Raw genomic sequence first — 18,543 nt, forward strand, 5'->3', positions numbered from 1 at the left:
TCTAATGAGAGACTGCCTGGTGGTTTCTTTGTACACGATGCCAGTAACAGCAAAGCAAATTAAAGCCTGCCTTTTTTCAATTACTACCCTCTCAGCCTCTTACCCCTCTCTCTGATCTCTCCCCAGGGGTCCATGATCAAAATGGTCTTTTTCATGTTTTGGCACCCCGCGTGGGAGGAAGTGATGTCATTGGATTTCCACTGAAGCCACATCAGCAGTCTGGGGGCTGGGGGTTAAGGGAAGGAGGTTCCTTCAAACCAAACCAAGCCGATCCTGAACTCTTTATAGAGGCTTTGACCTTGGGAGCCCTCTCTACACAGGGCTGCTTTCTCATTGGCCGAAGACCAACGGCAGCTGCAGAGGCCAAAGAAGACTCCAGAAACATTTCCTGTAAATGTTTCTGGCTTGAAGGAACCTCCCTCCCTCCAACCCCAGCCCCCAGACTGCTGATGTGGCTTCAGTGGAAATCCAATGACATCACTTCCTGTAAATGTTTCTGCTACGACACACACCAGGACTGGAGGAATTTAGAGAACATATGCCTGAAAGTGAGGGAAGAAGAAGTCAGAGAGCAGATGAGGAGGAGGAGGAATGCTCACCTTCTTTTTGAAGAAGTCCCTCTCCTCAAGGGTGAGTGTGTCTGCCTTGGCAATGACAGGAACTATGTTGACCACTTTACTAAGGCGCCTCATGAACTCCACATCCAGAGGTCTCAAACTGAAGAAGGGAGACAAAGGCAAAGCAAGTTAGGTGAATATTTGACCTGCTATGACATGTAATGGCCACCAGAGGACAGTATTACAAGGTCCTGCAAAATAGCGAAACTACAGAAGCCAGCAAGCAGTACAAATCACATGCATTTAAGACTCACATCTGGGACCAAGCTTATTCAGTGGTTGTCACCGTCAATCAAACCTCAGTGAGGATCTGCCCTTGACTGGTGGGCGACTTAAAAGGAGCTGTGGCTGGCTTGAGCCCCTCCCTCACCAAGCGTGGAGCGTCTGTTAGCGGTCAGAGCAGCTGATGCTAGCTCTCAGCACAGCACTGGACACTGGCCACCATGAACAAAGACCCCTGGGTTGTCCTCTGTCATCCTCCCGTTCCCCGTCCCTCGACACACTTGCTTCTCTCTCCAGTCACACCCAGTTGAATCTCCCCCTTATTGGGCTTCTCATCCTCTCTTCCAATTCCAAAAGTGAAAACCAGCCTTGAGACAGATCTTGGGCAGAACATGACAGACTTCTGCAGTGCTGGAGCAACATGAAACGCTGCACTGAGGATCTCGGTGGGTGCCCACACACACACACACACACAGATCCTGGACACCCTTAACGTAGCAGCACGGCACACAGGGGTTGAACGTGCAGAGACTTTCCACAGAGAAGGACATTAAAGAAGACTAGTACTGCATGCTGGGCTTGTATTATAACAGGCGTTTCAGGGTGATTCAGTCAACTCAGTGCTGCAGTTTGGGCGGGGGTTCGTCTGGTGCGTTCGTTCCAACAGCTGACAGCACCCAGATCTCCTGCAGCTGCTGGTAGAGGGGTGCCAGCCCAGGATCAACACAGAGACATTCCACCACCCCTGCCTTCCGTTACTATGCAACGTGTTCTTGGTGTGGTGTTGCTCAACAAACAAATGGCAGCAACATGCCATCTCCAAAATTGTCAAACGCTATCCTTATTTTTTGCCATTGGTACACCCCAGACTGTTATGTCTTTAAGGGCCATGCGGGTTCAACCAAAACAGTGCAGAGAGGGGGGGGTTAAACCATACTAAAACATAACCAGGCCCAGATGTGAATTTTGGAGCGAGCAAGCAACACCAGTTGGAAGGGGAAGTTAAACATGGCATTTCAAAGTCCTGGTGGGACTTTCCCCATCAATCTAGTCATGGAAAACTGGTGTTGTGGGAGGAAGGGGTTCTTAGCAAAGAGTACATGTTCACATCTGTGGACAGAAGTCAGCACAGATAAGGCCAATTCATCCACATTCCATCTGACTGGAGACCTTTCCATGGTCTGGTTACACTACGCGATGCCAAGTCATTGTGTGTTTGATATCAGAGTCAACTGGTACGGTTCTCTTTGTTTCTGTTGATGCAGTGCTTTCTGAGTATGACTCATGCCCATGACTCATGCATAAACCCTCCATAACAGAGGAGCAAAGATGGAAGAAGAGATCGTCTTCCTCTCTTCTGTCCCCCTCTATGGCCAATCCAGGTTTCTTGTTTTTACATCAGAAGGGGGCAGCACTGCCTCAGTGTGCATGTGTGTGTACATGTGTACGTGCAAGTGAGAGATGAAATATCTGCGTGATGTGACTGCCAATAAGTCATTGGGGCATGACATCAATAATCAGTTTACGAAAATTAGATTACGTTTTCAAGGAAACTTGAAAACACTGATCTGAAATTCTGTTTCCTGATCTACCTCAGGGACTTCACCCTCTGTACAGTCACCATCTTCAACATTCACCTTCACATTCCACCGGAGGAACGTGTGTGTACACACACATTCCACTCTCAGAAGGAATGTGTGTGTGTGTGTGTGGCTGTGTGTGTGTGTGTGTGCACACTCACCAGTGTCCCGTGGGTGGGATGAAGTATATGCAGCAGTGCACTCTGGAGTCTGGGATCCTCTTCTTCCTGTTGATGTTGATCTCCTCCTGCAGGTAGCGCTCATACTGGTCGTTGATGAACTTCATGATGGGCTGCCAGCTGAGAGAGAGGGAGGGAAGAAAGGAGGGAGAGACTTAGAAAGGGAGAGAGATCTGCTCATCATCTTTTGTCTAGTTCTAAGAAAATGGAGTAAAAACATTTTGACCATCCAGGATGGAGATTTTTCTTTGGCACCTTCCATTAAAAAGATCACAACAATGGATGAGCAAATGCGACTGTTTACATTGTATTTAGTAGTCCAACAGCACAACAACAAATAAGTAGTGCATGAAGAAGTACATGAAGAATGGCACCTTACCAGTTCTCGTTATTAATCTGGTCCCCAAAGCCGGGTGTGTCGATGACAGTCAGCTTCATCCTCACCCCCTTCTCTTCTATGTCTGAACAACAGAAACGCAGAGTCACGGTGTGACTCTGCGACTCAGCCTCATTTCCCCCCCCCCCCCCCCCCCCCCCCCCCCCCCAGCCTCATTCCATCCCCCCCGATCTCACCATGGCTGATGGACTTGATCTCAATGGTCTTGGGGATCTTCTCCTGGGACGTGGCCAGCACAGACTTTCGGCTCACCTTGGACTTGAACAGCGTGTTCATCAAGGTAGACTTCCCCAAGCCACTTTGACCTAAATACACAGACCCACATGGCTCAACAAAAAGTTCCATGTACAAGCTCGAAGACTCACAAACTGCAATTGTCGAGCTCGCTGGAACAGCTGTGGAATTCAGAATAATGACCTTGTCATCACACTTGCAACACCTCCAGCCTCACAGCTGTCTTTGGCGACAGCAGGAAGAGGTTGCTGGTGTGTGATAGCAGGGCCACAACCATCATCAATCCCATTCTCTAAACATGGCCACACATCCATTCAAAACACACAAATTGGCAGTACTGTCTTTAAAATGGTCTCTTGATTTTCATTTCCAACAGGTGTTCACTAGGTCACATCACAAAGCATTAGCCCAGGCTAATAACAGGCACATGGCCAGTAAAGTGCTTCATGTCAGGCTACTATGCAGACCAACCTCAGTTGGAGAAGCATAAGGATGGGGCCCATCTGGTTGTCTCCTACAACATGCTGTATGGACTTGGCTACCAAGAGTGTTAAGGATAGTTAAATGTGTTTCTTCTGCAGTGTGTCACTGACTCATCTGAGGTGGACAGCACCAGGGTCTAGAAGAACTACATGTCCCCTAAACCTATTTGGCCAGTGTGAGTGTGAGAGTGAGAGAGAGTGAGAGGAGGGGGGCTTAGGTGAAGGGAGTGAGGTCTGGGTCTCCGTTCGGTGTCTGTGGAGCCGACATATCCCCACATTCCACAGCGATTACCCCTGGTGTCCAGGAAACAGCTCTTGGCAACACACCACCCGTCACTGCCGTCTTTAAAAGGGTGAGAACACCATGTGACTCCTATGACTCTCCACCCCACCAAGCTGCTGTGCTGCTGCAGATTTGGGAGATGGGATTTCCATGACAGTCTGCACACTACGTTACTAAATAGATCTGTGTGGAAGACTCACTGAGGGAAAGAAGTGTGTCCTTCAGCCACAACCTATAACAAATATTGCTTCTACACTGAGGGAAAGTGCAGTGTCTTGGGCAAAGCTGCTGTTTGTTTTGGTGACTTCAATACATTATCCAGTAGCCAAACTTTTTAACATGGTTTTTGTGTCGGGAAAATGGAGGATAGATGTCCTATGGATTTAGGTTTGTTTTGCAATAGGCTACTGTTAACAATTATATAGCTTTGACATCCCAACCTGCAGAGACTCACTTCCGGGAGGTGGCTCCCCCCCCCCCCCACGCCAGCATTTGCGGGCGTCAGGGAGCCACAATTGAAATGCGGGAGACTCCCGGACTTTCCGGGAGACTTGGGATGTCTGCTATGATAATTATACTAATTTAGATTGAGATATAGGCCTATGCCTGATGCCTAAACATTTGAAATCACAAACTACCATAGCCATACATTTAACGACTATGGTGTGTATCAAATCATTGTTCATTGTTTAATGCATTAGGCTAAATGTTGTAGCTTCTATAGGCTATTTAAGTTGATTTTCTATAAATGTAGCCTACATATTGAACTGATGAGAAAAAGAAAATGAGAATGTCCGTGGTAAATCATCGTTTTCCCGTTGGGTCAGTGTTACAGGAACTTCTGGTTAAGCAAGAACACGGTCTAAGCCTGACAATTATCCTGACCCGGACCAGGCTAGTTAACATAGTAACGGAGTTCGAACTACGTTGAGCTAGCTTTATGGAACCGAATGAACTAGAAATTAGGCATAAGTCTGGCTTATTCGGTAAACTCGCTTTATGGAACAGGCCTCTGATAACTTGAGATTCTGTTTTGTGGATTGTTAATTCCTAGAGAGATCAATCGGTCAATAGCTAAATACACAACCCCTATTTTTTATGGACAGCATTATGTAAAACCCAGACATTCGTTCAACCTAGCTTCTTGCAAAGTAAAAAAAAGCACATACACTCATTCTTTTCGTTCCGTCTGCTCTGAGAGTTTAGTCCTGGAACGCTCACACACACCCCCACCTTCACCCATTTAACTTATGTGTGCCACCACCTCTATACAGGGAGTCAAAAGAAAAATGGTATAGCAAAATAACGTATTCTCTTAGCACACTTTTTTCCGAAGTGATGTACAGTACAGGGAGTAATTTGAAACTGGGAACTTTTGATCTTCAGGCAAATGCTCTAACACGGAGCCAGACCAATCCCCAAGACATGGAAGTTTTCCATAGACTAGATTACCTTACCCACAAACTCAGACACCTCTCCTCACCTTCCTCCCCAAGGCTACATCTTTGAGTGAATCCTTTTATCCACGAAAGTAGACTGTCAGTCGCGACATCGTCAAATGGAGACATGGCTCCAAGGCTCCGTACGTTGACGGCGGCTGGAGAGTGCGTGTGTAGGCTACTTATTAGCCATAAGCTAGTGTTAGTGAGTCTGGCTGTAGGGAGTTAAGAGGGCTGTGTGTGTACATGAATATGTATTTCAGGTCGATTAGAGAGAAGATCTTCAAGAAGACATCATTTGGGATACTTGAATTGAATTGAAAGTAGTACTGTAAGATAACCCATACGCTGTGTCACGCATGGGCAACTTTCAAGAGGTCTTAACAGTGGTGATGAAATAAACCTACGGGTTTGTACAGTATGTCTCTCTGTATTTTAACACCCTCCTCTGTGACTGTGTGTGTGTCCTGTGTGTGTGTGTGGATTTGTGGAGAGAGAGAGTTTGTGTGTGAATTTGTGTGAGTGAGTGAGCGTGCGTAAACCTCACCCACGACCATGATGTTGAGCTCGAAGCCTTGCTTCATGGCTTTCCTCCTCATCTGCTCCAGGATGGCATCGATGCCCACGTAGCTGAAGTCCACGCCAGGCTTGTCCCCACATCCCGCCAGGGCAGGGGGCATCTCAGGCACCGCCACCTCAGACATGGCACTGCTGCTGTAGCTGGGAATGACCTCAGACCCTGCACATGGATACATCGGGAGGGATGTAGGAAGAGAAAGTGGGAGAGAGATGGAGGAGTGAGGGGGGGGGGGAGAGACAGAGATGTGTCAACACCAGGAGTGGAGAACTTGCTTCCTTCCTGTGTGAACTTAACCTTGCGAGACAGCTGGTTTCGTGAAATCCTAACCCTAACCCTAACCCTGCCAAACTCCAAGTTATGCATTTGTGCCCGAACCAAAGTGGGTCGGACCACTTAACGTCCTATGACAAACTACTGGCAGTTACGGGTGTGGTTGAAGTTAGTCCGTGACAGACGGTTCCCCCAATCACCTGCCAAGTATATATATATATATATATATATGTTTTTTAAGTGCCTGCCCTTTAGCAAACAGTTTCGAAGTACGATTTCCCAGATGGCTATGTGTAACAAGCCATCTGGTGAGTCAGGTTAGCATGAACTACCATGTTGTAGAGACGCATTCAGCTTGAAGGACCCCTCAGAGCATTGAGGCATCCCACAGGTTAGTGCAGAGAGAAGCCATGTTGCTGTATCATTACAGCCCGGTTCAGGGTAGCCGGAATGAAAAAGCTAGAGCAGCTGCAGACATAATAAACAGGAGAGAGAGATCCACGCAGAGCTGCAATCTTGGGCTGAGGCCAAACACACCCTAGCCTTTCATAAAATATACTTGAGAGTATGTCACACAGGCTGACGGCGCTGTAAGGCTAACAAAAGACAGCCCAAACAGAGCCAATCTCTCACTGCAGCTCCTAGAACCATATCCAGTCTTCTCAGAGAGGTTAGACACACATGGCATGTTTGTTTATCTTCACCACAGGGGACCAGTCCTAATTTTTGTACTGTGCATAGGAACATACCGTACAGGTCGAGTGCTCATACATCTTTAAAAGAGCTGTAGGACCCGTCACAGGTTCATGACTCACTTTTAATATGTGTAGAGTGGTCTCCAGGACCCACTCGTGGAGACAGGGAAATGGTTGATTACTCATTTTTACCCTGTGTATATAGGTGTATCTGTGATGGTAAATAGCTACAAGCCTCCCAGCACATAGAAAGGCAGGGTTAACTGTCCCCAACAGGGCCTCCACTCCTCCTTTCCCTCTCCTCCCCTCCCCTCCCCTCCGGTCCTGCTTGTGAGCGTGAAACCGAGAAATCACTAGGGAGGAAAACTGACCCACTCACACCATCGTGGGTCAACAGCACTGCTATTCAGGACAGGCTGAAATCAGGAAGTTGGTCACGGACATGCATCAGCAAGCCCCATGTTCCACGTCATGTATACATTCTCACAAACGCTGGCTGGTCCAGTCCATGCATACACTCTCAGTCTCCAGCTCCTTCTGTCAAGGGCTGTCAGCTCCCCTGGCTGAGGACTCAGGGCAGGGAGCCAAGAACCTTACTGCTCTCAAATTCCAACAGACACAAGCCTCCCTCCCTACCTCAAACATGGAGCCTGTTACATCGGAAGACAAACACCAATACAGGACATGCAAGACACCCAGGAAAAAAAAAACAGAGTTGGCTTTACTTTAGTGCAGAAGGTTTTCGAAAGTTTCAAAATTAATGTCCACACATTCCCATGTACAGAAAAACCTCACAGTCAAAAATATAAAGCTGGGTTATGGATTTGGGTGTGATTGTGTCAAACAAACTATTTCACAAATTCTGCTGCCATTACATTGAGGGAGTGTAGGAGCGACACACCTACAGTGAAATTTTTATTTATTTGATCCCCTGCTGATTTTGTACGTTTGCTCACACTGAAAGAAATGATCAGTCTATAAATATAATGGTAGGTTTATTTGAACAGTAAGAGACAAAATAACAACAAAAATTATCCAGAAAAAGGCATGTCAAAATTTGTATAAATGGATTTGCAATCACAGAGGTCCGACGTTTCTTGTAGTTGCCCACCAGGTTGCTCACCCAAGATTTGACGGTACATGACCCCGTCCATCTGATGCGGTGAAGTTGTCCTGTCCCCTTAGCAGAAAAACATCCCCAAAGCGTAATGTTTCCACCTCCGTGTTTGACGGTGGGGATGGTGTTCTTGGGGTCATGGGCAGCATTCCTCCTCCTCCAAACACGGTGAGTTGAGTTGATGCCAAAGAGCTCGATTTTGGTCTCATCTGACCACAACGCTTTGACCCAGTTCTCCTCTGAATCATTCAGATGGTCATTGGCAATATTCAGACGGACCTGTAAATGTGCTTTCTTGAGCAGGGGGACCTTGCGGGCGCTGCAGGATTTCAGTCCTTCACGGCGTAGTGTGTCACCAATTGTTTTCTTGGTGATCATGGTCCCAGCTGCCTTGAGATCATTGACAAGATCTTCCCGTGTAGTTCTGGGCTGATTCCTCACCGTTCTCATGATCATTGCAACTCCACTAAGTGAGATCTTGCATGGAGCCCCAGACCGAGGGAGATTGACAGTTCTTTGGTGTTTCTTCTATTTGCGAATAATCGCACCGACTGTTGTCACCTTCTCGCCAAGCTGCTTGGCGATGGTCTTGTATCCCAAAGCTGTGTACACCTACACAGCCTTGTGTAGGTGTACCCTGACATCCTTGGACAGCTCTTTGGTCTTGGCAATGGTGGAGAGTTTGGAATCTGATTGATTGATTGCTTCTGTGGATAGGTGTCTTTATTACAGGTAACAAGATTGTGCTCCTAATCTCAGCTCGTTACCTGTATAAAAGACATCTGGGAGCCAGAAATATTTCTGATTGAGAGGGGGGTCAAATACTTATTTCACTCATTAAAATGCAAATCAATTTATAACAATTTTGAAATTGTTATTGTTGTTGTTATTCTGTCTCACACTGTTCAAATAAACCTACCATTAAAATGATAGACTGATCATTTCTTTGTCAGTGGGCAAACGTACAAAATCATCAGGGGATCAAATCCTTTTTTCCCCCTCACTGTATTGAGGCTCTCCACCTCCCTGACCACTTCCTCATCCTGTTCCAGCAGTCAGTCAGCACGCTAGTGAGCTCCCTCTTCTTCCCCGAGAGCACATCCACTCCTTTCTGCTTTGCCAGCCATACGAGCGGAGATCCTTTCATCCCTCTCCCTTCGCCTCCAGCACACCACCCGTGTGTGTGTCCGCACCTCCAGCCTACCCAAGCCAAAATGCCAGGTATGGTATTGAAAATGACTAGTCCTGTGAGGTTTTACTGAATTGGAAGAGGGATTTCACACACTGTTCCTTTCTCCCTTTGTGTCCTCTGGAGAGTCTTAAGAGGGGTGAATCTGCTTGTGTGCGCACCCTCCCACTTGGACCCAGTGGGCTCTGCTACGGGCTGGTTAAAAAGAACCACACTAATCTCCTTTTCTTCTGTGTGGTTGTCACTGCTTCTCTATGGAGATGCTCTAATGTGCTGCATCTCAAATAGTTGCTCAGGATAAGGAAGTGTGTTTGGTGGGCATATCGAGCAGCCCTTATTGAATACACACAACTTGTTTGTACAGACAAAGGATCATTCAAAAACTTAAGTACTAGGCAAATACTCACACACAGTCATGTCTGTTCCAAGAATAAAACCAAGTGCATACAACTAACTCTAGAAGTTCTATAGCTCAGTGTTGCTGGAGAATGCTGGAAGCTTGTGCAGCAAGACAGACAAACAGGCATCTTACAGAATCCTCTAATGGTCGGTGATCAGATTACAAACACACAAATCATAATCAAAGCTCAACCTGCTGACACTAGAAATCAACAGACCCTAAATCCATTGATCCACAAACCCAATGACCGTTTGCAGGAATTGCACAACCATGTGAAATTAAATCAACTGACGTCCTGTAGGACATCTTGCCAAGCGTTGCCAAGGAACTAAGTGCACTTTTTGCTCATTAAAAAGGTCTGTCTTGGCCTGCGTGGAAAGTGCTGAAAACGGGTGTCCCAGCGCTGCTGGAAAATAACCCCATAAATCTGAGGTAACCTCTGACCCATTCATTACCTTCTTGGGCAATGTAACCTATACAGCTGGAGGATGTTACAGACCTGCTATCAAACACAGGAGGATCGAAAGAGCCGAATATGGTCCAAACCAGACCAAATACAGACCGAAGCACACCAAATATGGCTGGCTAGACGGAGGTCAGAGCTACTCATGAGAAAGTGCGTGTGAACTTCAGTTTTCTGAAAGTTTAGGTCTGGTTTCAGTCAGACACACCTGTGGTGACTGGCTGAATCCTGTTGTGGTTCACAAACCTACAATAACATGTCATAGGAATAAGCCTCAACCAACGGTTTGCTCACTGCAGCACATGCAAACGGCACACTACAACATGAGATAGCAGCAGTGTCTGCCATTGAACTGCACACATAAAAGGTAACAAAAACATGTCAAATTCCTTTTGTGTTCAAATTTGATTGCATCATAAGCACTACAATCCAGCTATCCAATCACAATTGCATTCAGTTGCTTTGTGCATCACTCTTAACATTCCCTCTGGTAACTAAAGTTCCACAGCAGTGGAAAGCGTACATATAAGAAAGTGTCAGTGTAAAATGCATGTTTTTACCAAACCATTGGGCACGTCAGCTGTGAGTAATAAGTGGAGCCAGAAAGCTCAAGCATAGTTCTACATGGTGAGTCGGCCTGGTACTACATGGTGAGTCGGCCTGGTACGCTCCAAGACATGAATGTGTTCTATTCCACAAGGTATCAATCAGAGAACACAGCTCTGTCCAAGAGCTCACTTTTCAAAACTGAACATGGGTTCAATCTGGAATACACAAATTTCTTCTGGGTCCACAAAGACAATTTCAGAAACGTAAAAACCCGAAATCCAGGGAGACATTTTGAGCCTTCTTCCTGTTTTCAATTACTGGCAATAAGAATGCAATTTTTTCCAGTCTTTGCAGAGTATCCAGTTGCTTTGCTGTGTAAACAAGGCCAACAGTCCCTTTACCGCAAATATGGGAGGAGAAGGTGGGGAGGATGCTGGAATTATGATTCATTCTCTTCATAGTGTGGGGTATTCCCAGCTAACTAAATGATCTGGCTCTGCATACTGTATATAACCAGCTATACTTACAAAAGGCTGTATATGTGCAACATATAGAAGCATCCATAACCATAATACATCAACCAGAGTGGAGTATTCAAAACCCATAGCAACAGTAAGGTTGTATTTGTCTATTGTGTGAGTAGGAATGTAGGCATGTTAATAGTCCAGTGTGTTAACACTAGGGCGTAAAGGTCCAGGGATCCATCTCCCAGGAGGACTCTAAGTGAGGGCACCTTGAGGCCAAACTGGTCTCTGCTCAACAGCCTGAACAATCCTTGTCAGTTAGCAAAAGAGTCCAGCGTCAGGCAGCCTGGTAATCCACACTGAGATGGGAGCTGTGAGTGGACGATGTTCAGACATCTTCCTTCTCCTGTACTTAGGGTGACCAGACGTCCTCTTTTACCCGGACATGTCCTCTTTTTGAGACCTAAAGAATGCGTCCGGCAGGGATTCCAAAATTGTCTGGGATTTTGCCTCGTCGGATATTTGTGTTTCTCTGGGTCTCTCACAAACTATTAGGCCCTTACACCCCTTTCGAAATGGTATCTCCCGTACGTTCAACCTTCTTGCGCGAGCTCTGACTGTAGAGAGAACTGTCAATTTGATCAGATAGTGCGGCATGCAATACACGACCAGCACCCCCCGGTCCCCCGTCGACACAACAAAGTGTCCTCTTTTTCACAAACTCAAATCTGGTCACCCTACCTGTACTACACATAAAGATATGTTTACTGTTCCTCTCCAGTGCTGGGTGTTGAGGTGACAAGGAGGTCAAGGGATGTCATGGGTGCATATGCCCAGGGTGACACGTCAAACACTGGTGCAATAGGGCTCATTCAGACAAGCTTTCCTGTGAATGGATGACCCCTTCTATCTTGACTCTAGTAACAAAAAACTGTTTTATGACCGTACGTTAAAAAACATCTGTTACTTTCTATCCGTTGGCATTCCGAGACAGACACAAAGAGAGTAGAACAAACAAAGGAGTAACAAAAGAAGAAAAAGTACAGCTGGTCCACTTTGCTTCCTGTGGTTCATCTGGATGCTACTTCAGCATGCATTCTGTACTGTACTTCAAGGGCACTTTGTCCACACGCTCCTCTCTTTAAAACTGGCACAAACTTCTGTGACTTAAATAATGCAAAGATAAAATAGTACTTCCTGGATAACATACTGCACTCCTGCTCAGTATGCTTCCTGCTTTATTACTGGAAACACTGTCCTCCTATGGTCATCATTGAAAGAGATAGATTATGTAAAACAGCTAGTGACCCACCTACCCCACACTGCTAGCTGGGTGAAGTTCTCAGAACCCCACACAGAATGAGTCATATGAGCAAGTCTGACAGTGCAGCAGCAACTGACCTTAAGGCATCAAGTTTGCATTAAGGGTTAAACATCCCCGGACAGGTTTAACACACACACACACACACACACACACCATTTCCCACCCCCCAACAGAGAAGCTCTTCCATGTTGGAGGGAAATTGGGGTGAAGACAGTGCAAACATGGCGTGTTGTGCTAATATGCAGGCGTGTTTATGTAGAGGATCCATTTCCCAGAGTCCTCTCCATTCAGGTCCCCTGAGAACATAACCCCTGACCCCCAGGGCTATAAAAGCAGATGGTCACCTGCCACTGGGGATGCGTGTGTCCAGAAAGGATAGGCAGGGTGACAAACGACAAAATAGGCTCAGCTTGACAGACTATTCTGACAATAACGAGCATAGCTGTCAAACTATTTTACATTTCTTAACCATTGCTCGTTCCTACCAACACTGAACAGAGCTACTAACCAAGTATAGCTATTGTAGACATCACAGTTATGCAACAAGCTAGCAGTGCTAACACAAGCCCACTCTGGTCGTATGAGACTTCCCCAGGGATGTTTGCCTGCATGGGGACATTGTGGAGGTGCAGAATGGGTTAGTCACAGACCCTGATAAGAAGTCCTAATATCTGATGGAAAACAGACCCAAGCGCCCACCACAAGTGCTCACAGGCACAATTCATGATTCTTAGCAAGAATGCCGGCATACACACACACACACACACAATTAGCGGTGGCTATCGAAAGTATTCCAAGGTTCCTCATTCACCACCACCTCCTGCAATTATCTACCAACAAAACATTACTCATTCCCACCACTCTAAACTGATGTGTAATGCTTTTGGCACTCACTGACATCAACAGGCACAAAACAAAGCTATGAGCACTTCCAACAGTGAGAACATTAGCACTAATGCTAACAGGTGACTGTGTTAGGTAGCTTAAGTTAGCTAGCTTGCAGTAGCTAGCACAGTCCAGTAGTCTATTATGGAGGAGGTCACAGGCTATCAGTTGAATGGTTTTGTGACAGCTAGCAGATGGCCAATGGGCACTGTGGTATCTCACCCCTGCTTCACCTCTCTGCCCCCAGCATACACACAGAGGTCTGCTATATCTTACTTGGAGATTATGTTTACGGCTTTGAACATATAATGGCCATGGTGGCGAGACACCTCGAGTGGAAGGCTTGAGATGATGTGTGTGACACACTGGTCTGATGGCATTCCAGTCAGTGTAAAGTAATACTGTCCGGGGTCATCAACTGTCATCAATCCTGGAGTCAAAGTCACATTGCTCTGGGTGAACATCTTGTCTGTGTGCTCACCACCCACACTCTGCGAGTAAAGCACCCTTATGCTTCCCTTCAGTAATGCGTCAGTCCTAGTCTGTCATCCACAGAGGGGTTTGGAGGTTCAAATGACGGATGTGGACCCTCTGGTTCCCCACTAGTCACCTCTGAGCCCCTTGCATCCTGTTCAGTGCTGCAGGATTCCTGGAGCGACCCACGGGCAAAGGTGTTCATTCAAGTCCCTCAAGTCATTCAAGTCACATTCAAGTCATGGCTGAAAGGTCCAAAACACACATCACCACTCAGCACTTTCCCCTTGGAGGTGGGGTAAGCCTAAATGGGCTTACCCCACCTCAAAACAGACTAACCAGAATATTCTGGAAGTCTATTTGAGCAGACTCATTCTATTTCTTTATCACGCGCACGCACGCACGCACACACAGACAATGCAAAAGTTATGTTTCCTTCCCAGCATCCCATCAGCAGCTGGTGAAAAGCTACTGTGTCTGTTCTCGCCTGGCAATTTAAAAGAGCCTCTGACTGTCTAGAACAGAGCTCCTTTGAACTGTTTGTGTGTGTGTGTGTGTGTGCGCGTGTGCGTGTGTGTGAAGCCAACTACAGCAAACTCGAAAGGTGAAAATGTTTTTCCAGCTTTCCTCTGCCTAAACATCTGAGAGATGTGTCTTTGTAAAAAGCACAAGGTCAAACCTGGTGAACTAACATTGTAGGTTGAGGCAAGTTCATCTCCAGTCTTCCAAAAACTCCATCATTAAGCCCTTCATCCATAACCCCCCAGTCAAACTGGCCTGCACAATGTCTCCCCATGTTTTGTGCATGGAACATATCACTGTCAGATGCAGCTTCACAAGCCTGCGTGTATAATGTCAGCAAAAGAAAAACATGGAAAAAGCCAGGCTTGTAATGAACCAGAGCGCTGAGCCTTCACTGTGTGCGTGTGTGTGCGCGTGCGTGCGTGAGCTTATGCAAGCGACCCCTCTCCTCCGCCTCCCCAGGATTGATTACAAGGTTGGGCCAGGAACAAGATGTGAACCGTTCAGGAAAGAAAGAAGAGGGGGAATACAAAACCTGAACAATAGCAGGCGGCTACAGCTATCATACCTCCCTCTCCCCAGTGCCCACACACATCCTATCTGTGCAGTATGGAAACCACTTGTTGAGGAACAATGTAGCAGGATATACAATGACATGCGTGGCTTCATGTATCTAGAACAAAAACATACATGTAGTCTCCCCATCTCCATGTCTAGAACAAACCAAACAGCTGACTGACAGGATTTCCCTTTCGGGTCTCTCCTTCTACAGCAGAAGCTCAAACAAGCAGAGCTGTTTCTGACTGAGCACACCAGGAATGACAAGAAGTAGCTGCAGAGAAAAGGGGAGAAAACAAAAAGAAACGGAACGAGTCAAGAAAGAGAAGAAAGTAAAACTCCACTGAGGAGGAGAAAACAATAGTCTCTCTCTTTTACTTTTCTCTCTCTCACACACACACACACACACACACTTGCAGAGCTGCAGACTCACCGAGTGTGTGTCGTCCACGGCTGAAGCAGTCCTCCAGTGAAAGCCTAGCTCCGGTCGCTTTGGATCCCCACCACCCCGCCCACCCTTATGATCATGTGACACCAGAGTAGAGGCATGCCACGCCCCCTCCCCCAACACCACAAAACATCTTCAGAGGGGACTGAGTGAGGCAGAGAAGGAAGGAAGCAAAAAAGAGAAAAAAAGAATCCAGTTGCCATACAAATCTCTCTTCTAAGTGTGTTTATATATACACAGACAGTCTTCCCTTAATCCACTAGCCCGTGGCAGGATTAGCCAGGTCTGAGGCCCCCTGTCCTCCCCCGTGTCCAAACACACCTGATTTACAACCCCTCAATTACCTGGCACGGCCCTTTCTTCCTGGGCATGGAATTTACGGCATCCCAGTCATTCCACAGCACTGACAGCAGAGCCCGACAGCGCTAAACAAACATGATGACACGTGTTCTGTTGACTTGTTCCTGTGGCCTCTCGACCCCTAGGGGGCAGGGGGGCAAAGGACTGAGGTCAGTATTTACCTCTGCTACGTGCATACAGTACCTAGCTTCCATGCAACAACCAGTAACATTTCGGGAGACTATCGTGTAATATCTGGATACCATGTCACTGTCTTCTAAAACACAAACCAACTCTTACCACGGTCAAACGATTGGAACAGTGCACTTGTACTCCTCGATTATATGCTGCACTTACTATTTTCACAATTGGTATAAAAGCATCTTCTAAATGAATACATGTAATAATATACATGGTCAAGCTTTACATATCTCGACTTCATATGGTGACAAGGAAGACACAGGCAGGCTCCAAGTCACCTAGAACCTTTCCCAGGATGAGGTGTTGAAGGTCCTTGTGTGTGTGTGATTAAAGAGCACAGGAACCAGCTGTCTTTCACCTCACAGGAAGTGTAATTATACACTAGGGCAGCGGCTGAGCATAGCATTACAGCCACACACACACACACACGCCAACCTGTAATACCACATCTGCATTCTTAGATAAAAAGGAACGGGCACATTTCACTAAATCTTTTGCCACTTTTACTAGTGGCACTTGTATTATTATTACTCTTCCAAGTTGTACCCCACGCCACCCTAAAACCCTGAGACCTCTAGCACGCACACACACACACACACCTCTTCATCTCCACCCCTCTCCTCTCTTTCTCTCTCTCTCTGTCAGTGCTTATCTATTAACAGTAAAATAGTTCAAACGTAAAGACATGAACCACAAAGTAGATAAACAGTCAGTTCTTGTGGTTTTGGAATTTGGCTGGAGGAAGTAGCATGACTTTGAGGATGCTTTTTTTTTTATCGTGTCTATGTAGTTTCCGCAACTTTAAAATCTTCAGGACAAAACTTTTCCAGCTGGGTTGCTAAACAGCATGGCAGATTTGAGTAGGATACTGATGTGTTGCACTGAGCATGTGCAGATTCCAGAGTAATTAGATACCTCTGGGTGCTCAAACAACACAGTACAACTCGATTCTCTGGGTAACAGAGCAGGCTGCTGCACAACAAAACCAACTTTCTCCCCACTCCTCATGTTTGTCCCTTGGGCCCAGACCCAGCAACAACAGTGTGGGCTAACGAGGGATGGAATGCAAGTGAAACACCGACGTTTATTTCCCCCTTACTCCCTCTCCAGGTGGATAGCTTCAGGTAAATAAGGCCTACATGGCATCCAACCCCCTCCCCCTCCCCCCTTGGCGCCAATGTTTAAAACATGTGTTCCATGGCACACGCCAACAGAGAGCTCAGAGGCCTTCTACGCACAGAAAGTGTTGAAGCTGTGTTGTGTTGTGTTGTGTTCTCCTCCTGCAGAGAGCCTGGAACAAGCCGAAGGACTAGCCTCAAGTCTCTCACTGGCTCAATCTGCTCATAGAGCTGAAATCTCTGTTTTGCCATTTCTCATTCCCGCCCCCCCCTTATCACTCTATTCTCAGAGGCCTCCCTCTCTTCTTCCCTCTCCTCCTGCTCCCCCCTGTAGTCCTGTGTGACCCTTCACTGTGACATCCTCAACACAGATAACACACAGATAATGTGCACAAACTTCTTTGGGAAAGAAATTCCTCACTGCCCTTCCGTTCATCCCTTCGACCCCAAAAGAATACAGCTCAAGGTCAATACCCTTGACCATCCCACGGAAATGTATCACCAAACCAGCACGACTAAATACATTGTGTGTGTTCGTGTACCACGTACCAAGTTCCTCTATTGAGCAAAACACTTGGCAAAAACTGCTGCAGGGAAAAAAAGCTGACTCCAAAATGACCCTGCACACACATTAAGCCAAGTTCAATTTGTTTGATCAAAAACATCTTGGCTTGTGCATTTAGTATTGAGTGGCTGCCCTGTAGAGAACATGACTTTCCAGATAAAAGACCTTTGGAGTGCTGGGGGAGACCCAGTGCCAGAAACCCAATAGCAGGGGTTTTGTGGCTGATGTTACAGGGACAGATGGGGAGCCAAGATGGCGTCTGCTCTTGGCAGGGTAAATGGAGGTTTTGCTTGGCTGACCAGCGTTCTGCAGCGGAGGAGGACCTTTCACATTGTACAATACACAATGTAGAATGTACAGGACAAACAAGGTTTGTGGATGGCTGTGAGTACTTATGCATGGGATGAACTGATGCAATGTCTTCTGAATGCCAATTTTCCTACTCTGGTGCCTTTCCTCTGCATATAGAGTAGAGTTCACATATACAGCAGTGGGAGGAGTTGTAATGTGTGTGTGTGTGTGTGTGTGAGAGAGAGAGGGTGTGAAAGTTGTGTCTGTATGTGTGAGAGAGTGTGGTCTTGTTTAACTACTCATCCTCACAAGTATAATGAAACATGAATAACTTGACCTCGCGGGGCCCTTTTGCTGGGCCCCACATTTTCAGGGGGTTAGGGTTAGAACTAGTGGTTAGAGATAAGACAATGGAACTGAGTAGTAGGGCTTCCCTAGGATTGGATACACTTGTGTGTGTGTGAGAGAGAGATAGTGTGTGCGTGTGTGTATATGTGTGAGTGTGTGAGTGAAAGAGAAAGCGTATTTTATTGTATAGTTTATTTTAATGTAATTCCATTGCTAGTTATGTACCCTTAGTATAGTAAGTCCTCATATTAAAATTTTTGATTCCTATATGTTTAATGTTTGCACCTTCCTGCCAAAGCAAATTCCTTGT

At 46.5% G+C, this 18,543-nt stretch overlaps 1 protein-coding gene across 5 annotated transcripts in view; it reads right to left on the reverse strand.

Moving 5' to 3' along the window:
• Positions 1 to 18,543, reverse strand: part of LOC134012159 (septin-9-like) — a 59,993-nt gene that overhangs the window by 3,184 nt on the left and 38,266 nt on the right. For 4 of the 5 annotated variants that reach the window (XM_062451874.1, XM_062451901.1, XM_062451883.1 and 1 more), the window contains 5 exons: positions 5,981 to 6,172; positions 3,172 to 3,300; positions 2,978 to 3,059; positions 2,581 to 2,718; positions 600 to 717 (listed from right to left, as the gene is read on the reverse strand). In XM_062451874.1, coding sequence (XP_062307858.1) covers positions 600 to 717; positions 2,581 to 2,718; positions 2,978 to 3,059; positions 3,172 to 3,300; positions 5,981 to 6,172 — 659 coding nt within the window. Of the gene's footprint in view, positions 1 to 599; positions 718 to 2,580; positions 2,719 to 2,977; positions 3,060 to 3,171; positions 3,301 to 5,980; positions 6,173 to 15,356; positions 15,378 to 18,543 lie in introns of those variants that run through there. The other variant, XM_062451911.1, reaches the window with a different exon arrangement.

The sequence above is a fragment of the Osmerus eperlanus genome, chromosome 2, assembly GCF_963692335.1.
Source record: "Osmerus eperlanus chromosome 2, fOsmEpe2.1, whole genome shotgun sequence".
Classification (NCBI taxonomy): Eukaryota; Metazoa; Chordata; class Actinopteri; order Osmeriformes; family Osmeridae; genus Osmerus; species Osmerus eperlanus.